The following is a 13,652-nucleotide window of genomic DNA, read 5'->3' as shown; positions in this document are numbered from 1 at the left end:
ACGAAACAGCCAATGTTCGACCATTTTTGACCTAACAAAAAAAAGCAATTTCATAAGTTCAACCCAAAGCGACCCTTATTTTAGACTTGAGGAACAGTCTCAGGGAATCAACAACTCCTCTGTGAAACATCTTTGCTGGGGAGAAGGCTGTGTCCCCTCTGTCCACTCCTACGGCCATGCGCTCTGCTATAGCCCGTGCACCTGTAACATCCATGCCTGTCCATCCCTAGGACGTGAACTACTTTTATAAAAAATGTTTTTACTGATTTTTTTTAGAGAGAGAGGAAGGAAGAAAAATATAGAAACATCGATGTGAGCAAGAAACATCAATCAGCTGTTTGCCCCCTACTGGGGATCAAACCTGGAACCCAGGCATGTGCCCTGACCAGGAATCGAACCAGGACCTCTCAGTCCATGGGACGATGCTCAATCCACTGAGCCTCACCGGCCAGGCAGATGTGAACTTCTTAAGGGCAAGGCTAGGTACATCAGATTCATAGTGTTTGGTTCATAAACAGTGCTTCACAAATGTCTGCTCTCTATTTTAACGAAACAGGCTCCAATCTTTACTTCACTGAAAAAGGATAAAAGAAAGAAAATAGAAGAAAAAGAAGGCCACTCAGACCAGGAAGTTCCTATAATTTGCACAGCTTTGTGACGATGAAATGGGTGAACGAGGGTCCACTGCTTAGTGCAAGGCCTGCCGCACAGCCAAGGGGCATAGAGTGGCGTGGCTGTTACTTGTGAGCAACACGCTGTAGTGAAGCAGGGGTTGACCACCTTACGTGCTCCCGTGGCCAGAGTCACGATGGACTCCCGAGCACTGACCAAGCGTGAAGAGTCTGGTAAGTGTGACGTCCTTTCAAGCCAGTTCTAGTGACACTGGCTGAGCGCGCCCACGGTGGCAGCATAAGGAATCCTGGGTAACGTTCCGCTTGTTCGCGCTGTACTAACGCATGGACCACCTGCCCGCGCTGTGCCTTCATCGTCAGCTTACTCACCACACCCCTCGCTGCACTGCTGGCTCCTTGATGAGACTGCACATTGCAACTCGGAGTCCCAGCTTGTCCGTCCACCGCGTCAGTTATGGTCATGCTCTACGAACTGCGCAGCGATGGGCTAGTTCTCTGAATGAAGGGCGGGGGTCAGAAAACTTATCCCAGGTCCTTGGCACCATCCGGGCAAGTAGTCCTACTAAGGTCATTTTCCTATCCTCCTAAACTGTCTCTTACTAAGGAGCTCTTCAATACATCTTCTTCTTCTTCAAAGTCCGTCTTTAATGCGATGAAAAACATTTACTGAATGCTTCCTATGAGAAGATTCAGTAGGACAGCACCCTTGACATTATGAAGCCCACAATACAATAGAGGAGGCAGGAGCAGGCAGGAATAACTGCAAAGCTACGAGACCTTCCCAGTGACCTCTAGCATATGTTTAGCCACCAACCCTGCTGTTGTCTTTCTCAGGAGAGCTGTCCCTTGCCCTGCATCCAGTCTGCTCTGCGGATCTCCTCGGGCAACAGGAACGCTGGCAACGCCGCTGATGTATCCATCCCTCTGCATGGATACCAAACTCTTCACCCCTCGATCTGCCGTCTAATTCATATCAGTTGGCCTGTCCTTTGCACAATCAAAATACGAAACCAAGCAGGAATTACCCAGTTTCTTAAAAATCCTTCCGTTCTCGTTATTGTCACTAATTTTAAAATATTTCAAGGAAGAAGAATGAATCATTTTCTACTTAACTATTTCTCAATGTGATTCCACACTGAAAAATTCTTCACTTCTTTTATAAAAATCTCTGAGAGCGTCTATGTTTGCTCTCTAACTACTGATACTGTCTGAGATTGGTCATCTCTTTTGAACTCTGGTCTTCTCTTAGCCTTAGTTTCTAGTCTTTCTTTCCAGCCTGCTGCCTAGAGTTATCTCCACCTGCGCAAAAAGGTGCCCCAAATTCCACGGGTCTAGAGATCACGCTCAAGGTCAGGCCCTGGAGGCGACTCGAGACCGCCTCATTGCGTCCAGCTCCCAACGTGGCCTTTTCAAGGCTGCCCGCTCTGCAACTTCTCCCAGGGAGCCGTGTGCATAAAGTTCTTGCTTCAAGAGAAGTTATTGATGAACAAATAATTGTATAAAAAGTTTGATGACAGGAACCAAAAACGAATTCCCAGACTTTTTTCCAGGAAACCGCTCAGAAAGAACAGCACGGATATCTGGAACCGGACAGACATATGCATTCAATTTGGGCCGCACTTATTGAGGCATTTCTAAACTATGCTGCTGGTAACTCAGCTGAAAGCCAGACCGTATTTACGTTGGGTTTCTTTCGCGGGTCCGAGATTCCACAGAAATTCACAGTTTGGCATGTGTGAGTCAAAACGTGAGGCTGAAGTGTGTTCTGGATCGCAGACGTATGCTGCCACATTCCTGGAGACGATTAACATGGACTTTCCATGCTGTCTGTGTGTCATCATTAATTCTGCTCGGGGAAGAGACTCAAACACACTGCGAAAAACAGCCGCATCGCACATCTTTCTTTGGGCTATAAATGCAATGACGACTGGTATGGCGACAGAGGGAAGAGTAGTGACAGAGGGCACTGGGTTCAAAGCTCTACCACGTACTCAGGAGGAGCACACTAACAACCCTGAGCCTCAGTTATTTGTGCACAAAATGAATGTAAGAAAACCGACCTCAAATTTCGTCAGAACTGAACGAGGTACCTACAGGACTCAGCAGAGAGCAGGTGTTCAAAGTGCTGTGTTCTTATCAGTGCCATGCATCCACCGGACTGTGGTTTGGAAGATTAAAGTCATAGCACTTTGAAAAATATAAAATCCTGTCTTTTGTAATTTTGATCAAAATAGTTTTATTTATTTTCCATTGTTGCTAATCCCCACCCAAGGATATTTTTTCCATTGATTTTTAGATAGAGTGGAAGGGAAGGAGGGGGAAAGAGAGAGAAAGAGAGAGAAACATCAATGTGAGAGAGACTCTTGCCTCCCACATGACCCCAAGCCCGGGGCTGGGGATTGAACCTGCAACCCAGGTATGTGCCCTTGATCGGGAATCAAACCTGCTGCCTTCGGCGTGTAGGCCAATGTTCTGACCACCGAACCACACCAGCCAGGGCACTGATAAAATTATCAATGAGATTTCTTAGGAACAGAAAAATCTGAATACTGGATAAAAATAGGGATAAAAAAAAAAAAAAGACAGATAAATATCAGCTACAGGACAGAATAAAATGTCAACGACGGATATAGAAAAGCTAGACAGATCATTTAGAATCAAGTACCCAGGCTGACCCGCAGAAGCAGCAACGGTCTGCAGGTGATCTCAGTTACTGTGCAGCCTGCAAAGCGAGGACACAATTCTAAAACACAGGCGTTTCAGGCAATAACAAGGTGCCATGCGGAAGAGAACTTCCCGTACGCGATCCAGACCCAAGAAAGGTATTTTAACAGTACAAATGGGCAAAGTCTATTTACATATAAAGCAAGTGCTGAAACCCTGGTCGCCATCAGGGTGCATCAAGAACAGAACGACTGTGTAAATTGCAGCAAAGGGGCAGAGAGAAGTACCTTGGCATCCTTTATTGTCATTTAGCTGGAATCCGCCTGGACAAGTACACTCATAGGACCCTTTGGTATTAATGCAGTCTCCTCCCTGGCAAACGCTGTTGTCCTCCAAGCATTCGTTGATATCTACAAGTCAATTTTAAAAATGTAAAAGATTAAGTAAACTATATCTTAAACAATTAGGCATTTTTCCTTACCTTTACACACAAAAAACACATAAGTGTACATAGTTTTCATTACTCATAACACATGATTTGAAACGAATGACAGCTTTTTAACTTTTAGAGCTTTTTTAAAATGAGACATTTTGAAGGCATTTTAACTTTAGACAATATATAATATGATATTTTAACATCAAATGAAATTAACTGGAAGAGAAAAAGTCAAAATTCTATAACAAAGAATAATTTACCTGGCTAAATTATTCTTGGTGATGATAGAAAATGAAAATATTCTTTTTTTTCCAATTTTTATTAATTTATTCTTGTTACAGATGTTTCTCCTTTCCCCCCCATAGAAACCCTCCTCCCCATCTGAAAATATTCTTTAAATATGTACTGTTAATAACTTGAGCATCCATTTATACAAGATGCTGTATTATGCATTACAGGGACAATTTTTAAAGTATTTGGCATGGTCCCTGCCCCTAAATAGAAATGATGGTTCCAAAAAAAATGTGTTTTAATAAACACATGAAATATTAAATTGTTTTAGAAGTCCAAAACAATTTAACATAAAGACTGTCCAAAAGTATAATTATTTGTCAAAAGAACAGTGCCAGCTTCAGGTGTCCCATGAACTTAGAGAAGAAACATAAGGTCAAAGGAGGCTCCCAGCAACAAAGAAATGCACTTGGCGTCCTGTCTGCAGGATGGGCCGTGGAGGAGGGGAAGAAGAGGGGCCTTTGGCAGAAGGAGACTCAGCAAGATCAAAGCTTCCTCGAAGTCACTGACTCAGCAGCTGTCACAAACAGGTTTGATGTTGCCTGGATTTTTTAATATATATATTTATAGCATATGTGCAACAAAAAATGGTTTACATAACCAATAATGAGTTTTGACTCTGAGCATGTGAGACAATTAATGGCCCCCCTCATAGCATGAACACGAGGCAGGACTTTCCAGAGGGCTGGTTAGTACCACATTTACTCCTCGTCCGAGCTCATTATTCCTAACACAGTCCATGAGTTCCTCTTCTTTCATCTATCGAGAATTTAGATTATTAGCAGTGACAAAAGCTAAGGAACCAAACCGTCTTTGCTTGCTCAGAATTTGGCATATTATGGCATTTCTTGCAAATAACTATGATTGCTGCTAAAATATATGAGAAGCTCCGGGAGGAAGTAAATGTGGAGAATGTCGCAGTCTAGTTCGCACTGTCTGGTTCAAATATAGAGTTACCAGCCCTGGTCGGAGTGGCTCCGTTGGTTGAGCATTGTCCCATGCACCAAAAGGTCGCCAGTTCCATTCCCTATGGGGGCACATCCCCAGGAAGGGACATACAGGAGGCCACCAATCGATGTTTCTCTCTCACATTGATGTTTCTCTCTCTCTCTCCCCCCCCTCCCTTCCTCCTCTCTCCAAAAAAAAAAAAAAAAAAATCAATAAAATCTATTTAAAAAATATGGAGCCACCAAATTAAATTGTCTTCATAGAACCCAATCCAATTAACTGGTTTCGGTACCAGTCACGGGGAAAATAAAAGAGAGATAAGCACCTTATAATTTCATTCTATCAAAATAAAAACAAGTTGTTATGATGTTTACTCAGACTTAAAGTGTTTCTGAATACCAATCCTAAAACATAAAACACAGCTGATGTGACTTTGTCACCAATGAAGTGGGTTATCACTTTCTCTTTGGAGTGTGTTCCCAACTTTATTGAAGTATAATTTGCATACAACAAATGCATCCAATTTTAGGAGTCCATTTCAATGAGTTCTGACAAATGTAGATACATTCTTTGACCACCACCATCATCAAGGTACAGGTATTTCTGTATCAATTTACATCTATTCAGATGCACTGCGGGGGTCTTCAGGCACTGCCAGTACAATCATTTTTTAAGGAATTGATGAGATATCTGTAAGAATGTCATTCTGTAGTGCCAAACATAAAGCTTGGTAATGTTTTCTTTTGACTTTTCCCAATGACCTTGAAATCTCCACTCCCATTAACCTACTGTCTTGGTGTTACAACTGCTGTGAAGGAGACAGTGAAGGAGCCATCATGCATAATTAAGGCAGATAAAAGCATGGAGGACTAAATGTCTTGTACAAACTTTGAATTTGCCAACAAACGTTCTATTCACCAGTTAACTGACCTTTAGTATATCAAGATTTCTAAAAATAGAACTGAGTAATGAAGAATGAGCTTTTAGATGTAAATTCTGTAAAAATAATTCTTCAACCCCAACTGTCTGCTAATTCATGATTTTGAACCATGTGCCACAAAGGAATGAATTCTAGTCTACTGTTTATGAATCTTAGAAATAAAACATGCACTAAATGAATAATTTGGACAACCATTAACAACAGCAAAACCAACAAAAAAGTATAGGCATTTCCATCTCCCCAAAATGTTTCCTTGTGCCCCTTTTCTGTTTGACTGCTTCTGCTCAACATAGTGTTTTTGAGAGCCATCCAAATGTTTGTATCAATAACTCGCTCCTCTTTATTGCCAAGTAGAATTCTATTGTATAAACTTTCCACAATTCGTTTACCCATTCACCTTTTGATGAGCATTTGGATGGCTGACATTTTGGAATTATAAATAGAGTTTCTATGCACATCCATGGGCAAGACTGTGAACATATGCTTTCACTTTCCCCGAGAACTCCTCGGGGTGGACTGGCGGGCTGATGTGGTAGGTTTAACGTCTGAAGAAACTGTTTTCCGAAGAGGGGTACCACTCCCCATTCCCACCAGCAGAGCGGGTGAGGTCCAGCTGCTCCCAGGGTGATTCTAATAGCTCCACACCGATTCTAATAGGTGTTGAGTAGGTCTTTTTAAAAATTTTTATTTACCTTTCTTTTTTGTATCCTCATCCGAGGACATTTTTTTGATATTTTGTTCAGATAGAGTGGGAGGGATAGAGAGAGAGAGAAACATCGACGTGAAAGGGACACATCGAGTAGTTGCCACCCGCACAACCCAACCAGGGCCGGGGACACACTGCAACTGAGGTACGTGCCCTTAGCGGGAACTGAACCTGGGTCTCTCAGGACCGCAGGCTGACGCTCTAACCGCTGAGCCAAACCGGCCAGGGCTTTATTTACCTTTCTTTCTTTGCTCTGTAGGAAACTGAGACAAAGAAGTAAGAAAAGGCATATCTGATTATTAGCATTATGAAAAAAAAAAAAAAAAAACCCTCCATTTCAAAAAAGATCAGGGAGAAGCCTGAGAATATGCATTTCAGCAAAAAGAAAAAGCCTCCGTTCCCTAGATGTGTGCCTCAGCGTTATGGAAGCGTGTCAGTTTGTGGACAATGAAATAATTTGATTTTCATTCGTTTTCCAAAATCGAATACAAATAATGTATGTGAGGAAAAAGCATTAAGTATTTATCAAGAACTGGAGAGATTTTAAAACCCAGTGCAGCCCTGGCCGGTTTGCTTCAGCAGTTAGTGCTTTGGCCTGCGGACCAGAGAGTCGCAGGTTCGGTTCCCGCTAAGGGCACGTACCTTGGTTACAGATTGTCCCCGGCCCTGGTTGGAGTCGTGTGGGTGGCGACCACTCGATGTGTCTCTCTCACATCGATGTTTCTCTCTCTCTCTTCCCCCCTCTCTCACTCCTGCTCTGTCTGAAGATAAATGCAAAAAAAAAACCCCAGTGCATTATGTTAGAGTCTGGTTTGGTTTCAATTTTTTTTTTTTTTTTGCACGATCTCTATCATCAAAGCAAAAACAAAACAGTAGGTTGAACGTAGAGCCCCACACGGCCTGCTCTGCACCGCCACGTGGGTGGTGCAAAAGACTCTCTCCTCCAGGACTTGGGCAACAGGCTCTACGGAAGGCGACAGTCAAGCTGGGTCACCCGTCCACGGACACTGGATCTGCAAAGTCACCAATTCTCCACCTTGCTGAATCCCATGGTCAGACCGGTCCTCACGGGCCTGGAGCCACGTCTGGCAGAGGTCACCATTCCAACCTCTTTGAAATACCTCCTCCTCTTAGACTCTGCTCTTCCTCCTTCCCACCTGCCACTGTCTCAGTCCCCGTGTCACTCCCCAGCCCCTCACTTCCCAGTGCTGTGGGGGCGGGGCTCAGGCCTTGTGGCTGCTCTCACTTCTTGCAGTGATTCCTTCCAATGCCGTGGTTTCAAGCACCGTCTTGAGGCTGACGACTCCCAGCCCAGAGCTCACTGCCGAATTCCAAAGGCATAGGTCCAACGGACTCTGAGACATCTTTGTGTGAATGCTCACTACAGCCGTCATACATTTAAACTCAAGTCGAGCTCCTAATCTCGTCCACAAAGCCGCCTCCTGGGGGACTCTGCAGCTGCTATTCCTTTGAACGAAATGCTGTTCCCCTAAAGAAGCCCATGTCCTGATTTCAGGGAAGCCCCCGCTCACCTCATTTAAACCCCACCCCCCTCCGGCACTCCCTACAGACACCTTTTATTTTTCTCCATAACATTTATTGCCATTTTACAAACTATGCATTTTCCTTACTCGTGAAGTTTATTGTTATCTCCTTCACTAGAATGTAAGCTCTACAAGGGCATGAATGTTGTCTGTCTGGTTTATCACTATATGTCCTGTGCTTACAATAAATATTTGTTGAACAAATGCATAACGTAAATAATTCTGACAAGGAAAGAAATCCCTTCTTCCCACCTTTTTTGATTTGGTGCACAAAGAAATGACCAAGCATGTCTGGCCTTTGTGGGTCAGTGGCTGAGCGTCGACCCACGCACCAAGAGGTCGCCAGTTCGATTCCTGGTCAGGGCACATGCCCAGGCTGTGGGCCCGATCCCCAGTGGGGGGCATGCAGGAGGCAGCCAGTCGATGTTCTCTCTCATCCATGTTTCTATCTCTCTCCCCCTCCCTTCCTCTCTCTCTGAAATCAATAAAGGAAAAAAAAAATTTTTTTAAATAAAGAAATGACCAAGGAAGAGGGGCCGCAGGAAGTCCGAGTCAATCAGGGATCTTTTTCTCAGGCTTTACAAGGGAAGAGCAGGGAGCCGCCACAGGGAGCGGCTGGCTGGGGAGGGTGCTAAGAGGGGCCTGGAAGGGGAACAGGCAGAGGCAGAGCCTTCGAAGCCGGAGACACCTGGGCCCCTAATAACCGGGCAATGCGCTGACCCACCATCTCAGACGAAGTGGCCGCTGAGTGGAGTCGGTACCGCACAGAAAGGAACACACTCGAGCCTCTGACTCCAGGAGGCCAGAGGACGGCAGGACAGCCCGGGACGAAAACGACGGCTTCGCCAGAATTCTTAGAGAAAACTACACGTGTCGATATGAAAGCCAACAAGAAAGATGGCTCCTCTCCCCACAGCTGTGCGAGGCATGGGAACCATCACGGCTCAGCTCATCACAGCTGAGCACCCCGGGGACGGTGGGAACCGGCGTGGGGGTGTCACAGGCTGCGGGGCCGACGGCGTTTCCGAGGGAGCTCTGGCAGCTGCAGGGCCTGCGTCCTACTTACAACCCAGAACCGCAGGGAAAGAGCCCTGGCTACATGAAAACAGAGCTGGCACTATCTCCCGCCAGGAGCTCTCTCACCGAACACGACCGTATCTTACAAACCTGTCCATTAATAATGATGAACAAGTCGGCTGCACCGTTTTTGTTTGGCTTTTCATGCAATGGATGTTTTTGGAATACAAATCCTGGACTTCTGAAAGGTGGTTACGTGCTATAACAGCCAAACTAGAGGAACATGCCTTGAGTGAGAACCCATTACCCAAACCTTAATCAATGGCTTGGTCAACCTGCTGGCCAGGCCAGGATCAGGGCAGGAGGCTCCAGGGCCCCAGCCTGTGGCCCACCACTGACTCACCACAGCGGGTCCCCAGGACGGGCTCCCCCGCAGGCTCCCACGCTGGGACACCAGTGTTGAACCATTGACAGTTACTCCTACATTCTAGAGTTCCCCAAACACGCTCTTTCACACAATCAAATTTTATTATCTTGATTTATCACTTGTTTGATCACCGGCCTATTTTTCAATAGGTATATTGACGATAACTTTTCACGGGTGTTCTCAGACCTCTGAAGAACATTACCACCTCAGGGTAAAATCCCAGAAGACGCTTTACCGATGCTCTGGGCAGAAAACAGGAGGCTATCAAATACATTGGGTTTTTCCCAACCAACGGGGATTGGAGGTGAAGAAGTTCTGGGCTGTTGAAATACAGGCCAGAAAACCATTCACTGGGAAGTTCATCCACTTCTGTCAAAGGTGGGTTCAGACGCCCACTCAGAGGCTCTCACGCTCCACGTGGGGCACAGACCTGCCCTGCTCACTGCCCTGGTGTCACCACTGACACGGTCAAAATGCAGAAAATCAGCAGGGGACTTGGGAGAAAACTGTTACTTGGATGGAAACCAAAATCAGAAAGAAGTCCCAAGTGACAGACCGGTGGCAGACTGCTCCGCGGCCCTGACGACCTCAGGGAGTCTCTGAACCACGGCAGGTAGTGACTGGTTAACGACCGCGCAGTGCTGTAGATACGGGGTATCTTTCAGAAATATCTTATGCTTGCCTCTTCAAAACTTTCCAGTTAGCTGCAAAATTAACTTGGATTGACTTATGCGGACCATTCGGACGCTGGCCCTGCATAAAAGAGGTTCCAGTCCAGAACTACACACCCAGGACTACAGACCACCCGCAGCCGAGAAGATCAAACCGGTCCTCCTCCTGCAGCTGGCACAAGTCTCCTAAAACACTGCTCCAGGGCAAAGAACACCTGGACTTCTCTCCCTTCCTTGCATTATCTGTGTGGCCATGGGGAAAACACTCTGCAGGGACCTCATGTCCTCAGCTGTGAAGTGAGTAGGCTGGTCTTGAGGACAGAGGCTGGGATAACATCTCGATTTCCGTCTGATTCTGAAATCAGGAGCCATCTCTCACCTTCACAATGGTCCCCAAGGGCGGACGCTCTGTAACCCTGGTCACACACACAGCGGAAGGAGCCCTCCGTGTTCCTGCACTGCCCGTTGGTGCAGAGGAGCTGGTGCTGGCATTCATCAATATCTACGAGCAGGACAGGAAAAAGCAACTGGAGACATGATGCTTTACAAAAACAATCAGGCTTATCATTCACTTCGATTTGATTTTTCATTACGTGACTAAACTCTCCTCTGGCAAAAAAAGTCATTCATCTCCCAATAGGGAAAAGTCCAGATAAGTTTACATTTTTAATCGATGTGTTAAGAACCTGTACACATTAATCCCACTGCTCACTGGTGAGTGGCAAATACATTGCTGGAATCTGTAAGCCTCCACTAAAAGTCTTAGATTTCTTTTACAGTCCGACTGTAACACTCTGTACTGGTCTAGAGGGCTGCACACTACAGCCCCCTGCCTGTTACTGTAAATAAAGTTTGATTGGAAAATAGCACCACAGATTCATTTACTATCTGACCCTTTACTCTGACCCCTGATCGAAAGCCTCTTCCTACCCACATCGTTTCTTTTTCACTAATTTACCCATCAGCCCCTAATCATCAGGCTCCTGGTTCCATGACTCTCAATAAGAATGGTTTTCTGGCCAAATCGAATGGTCTTGCCCTCCCCTCAGCCATCTGATGTGTGCACTGCCAATGAATCCCTCTTCCTTGGCCCCCACATCCCTGGCTGAGACATACCTGCATCATATCCACATATAAGACACAATAATATACTGCATGCATGCGCCTGGATTGCTTTCGTTATTAGATTGTAACCATTCATCATGAATCTAATCTTCTTCATTAGATTTTAAGTTTCCTAAGGGCAGGGACTATGACTCCCACAGACTTTATTATTTCTTAGATGACCTGGTATTTTACAAGGAGCAGGCATTCCATTCATGTTTGTTGGGAGACTTTCTCCTAACAGCTGGGGATATTTATGTACTTCTGGCAACATGGTTCTGAGTTAGCACCAGGACCCTCACCACCGCTCTCCCCGACTCTGATTAACAGCTTCCTTTTGGTTGTCACAGAATCTCACATCTAACAGTGGTTTCCCCTACTGACAGTCAGCTGGGCGGTTCTGCGTGTATCTGACTTTTCTTCGGTGGTGATATCACAGGCTCTTCTAAAGAAAGGACCATGCATAGCACAGCCCCCTTTCCTGGTGCAGACCTCTTCTCCTATGATATATTCATCTGTGGTTTTCTCTGCACGGTGGGCATCTGATAAAGGCTCAGCTCACCGAGGTCAGGAGTCATGGCAATACAAGACTCTGAGAGGGACTCACAGAATCTAGAACCAATTACTTCATGTATCTGTGTATGTGGGTGTGCTTGGGTGCGCGCTAACTTTTGCCATCCTTAGACCAGGTGTTGTAAAGACTTCCTACATTCTGGAAGGGATCACTGGGGAAGGTTACAATAATACTGGTAGATCCTTTTGTGGTACCACTATATACTGTCTCTCTTATAACACCCTCTCAGGAGACCTGTTACTCATTAAAATGCAAAGGTTACATATCAACATGAATATGATTTGTTTCCTTATAACAAAACTGATCTCGTATAGTGTGTATTCTATTATTTAAATGACATTTCAAGAACTCTGGACACTTGTGCTTAGTCACAGGTGATAACATGACCCTTTAAAGCATACATTTATTGGGAAGTGGTTTTATATTTAGTTCAATGAAATTCCTTTTAAGTCTAAGGTCAAACCCAGAAAGGTCCAAAATCCTCACTATGACTTGTTGGAACAGGATGTATTTCACAAACTTGATCTCTGAGTAGAAGGAGGACACTATTTCAGTCTTGATGAAAAGTTTGCTTTTTTTTTTAAGAGGAAATGTTTTATAAAGCTGAGTACACATAAAAGCTGAGGTCATCAACACTGCACCGCATAGGCCGGCGGAGAGAACACCCTTCCAATCGAAGGAATCCGGGCATGCGAAACTGTCCAGTGAATTCAAGCAAACTGGTTTTCTGTAGTTAAGGAAATACAGACAGCAGTCATGTTTCTTACTAATATTAATGCCCAACCACTTGATCACTAATGACATATTTTCCCAATCGGAACGTTTTCCATCCTGTTTCATTGACTTTCCTGACATAAGCGTAAGTCCCCCGCTGTCTGGCACCATACAGCAACCACCTATGTCGTTCCTCAAAGACTCTTTCCTGAGTGCGCATTTTTCAGGCCAGGCTCTTCCGTGGAGACCACACTCCTACCTTCACACTGGTCTCTGGCTGCTGACAGCTGGCGCCCCTGCCCACAGGTGCACCTGAAGGAGCCCGCGGTGTTCTTGCACTGCCCGTTTAAGCACAGGTTCCCTTGCTGACATTCATCGATATCTGTAAACACAAACGATGACAACTGTTTGAGATTAGGTCATAGCTAGAAGATCCCTTGAGCTCAACTTTGCGACGGTCAACCAAGCTCATTGTCCTCCGGGCCTTCCATTTGCGGGCTGGCCTTTTAGGGCATGGCCCACAGCAGCCAAAAAATGTCCATAAATAGAGAAAAAGGGACTACCCAGGAGAATGTAATGTTCTCTACAGTGCATTCTGGGGTTATTATTACAAAAATAACAGCACTTTCTATATGAGACACTGTAAATTTTCGTACGATTCAGCCAACTAATGTTCCTCCTATCGACTTCAGTAGCTGAAATGCAGAACGGAAAAAGTTACAAATAGATGCTAAATTTACGAGCAAGTTAAAGCTATTTCTAACATAATGTGAAGCCCTTCGCCATCTCTCCCATACTTGGCTACAGCAGAAATACAATATAAAATATTTTAGAGTTGAAAACAGAAGACAGAACCTCAAGCACAAAATAGCGACAACTGGCAGTTGGTAGCCCTCTAGCATCTCACGAAAGAAGGCGGAATGAAGTCTCCACCAAGAATTTTAAAAACAAAACCATATTGTAGGCAGTCATGGAGAGAAAAAA

General features: G+C 45.0%; 1 protein-coding gene across 19 annotated transcripts in view; it reads right to left on the bottom strand.

Moving 5' to 3' along the window:
* The window catches only part of LTBP1 (latent transforming growth factor beta binding protein 1), a 394,177-nt gene that overhangs the window by 95,036 nt on the left and 285,489 nt on the right, over window positions 1–13,652 (bottom strand). For all 19 annotated transcript variants that reach the window (XM_036262366.1, XM_036262365.1, XM_036262362.1 and 16 more), the window contains 3 exons: window positions 12,928–13,050; window positions 10,656–10,778; window positions 3,584–3,706 (listed from right to left, as the gene is read on the bottom strand). In XM_036262366.1, coding sequence (XP_036118259.1) covers window positions 3,584–3,706; window positions 10,656–10,778; window positions 12,928–13,050 — 369 coding nt within the window. The remainder of the gene's footprint in view (window positions 1–3,583; window positions 3,707–10,655; window positions 10,779–12,927; window positions 13,051–13,652) is intronic.

The sequence above is a fragment of the Molossus molossus genome, unplaced genomic scaffold (genome assembly GCF_014108415.1).
Source record: "Molossus molossus isolate mMolMol1 unplaced genomic scaffold, mMolMol1.p scaffold_m16_p_15, whole genome shotgun sequence".
Classification (NCBI taxonomy): domain Eukaryota; kingdom Metazoa; phylum Chordata; class Mammalia; order Chiroptera; family Molossidae; genus Molossus; species Molossus molossus.
Note: the sequence above shows the minus strand (reverse complement) of the source record. Positions and strands in the feature narration are given on the sequence as shown.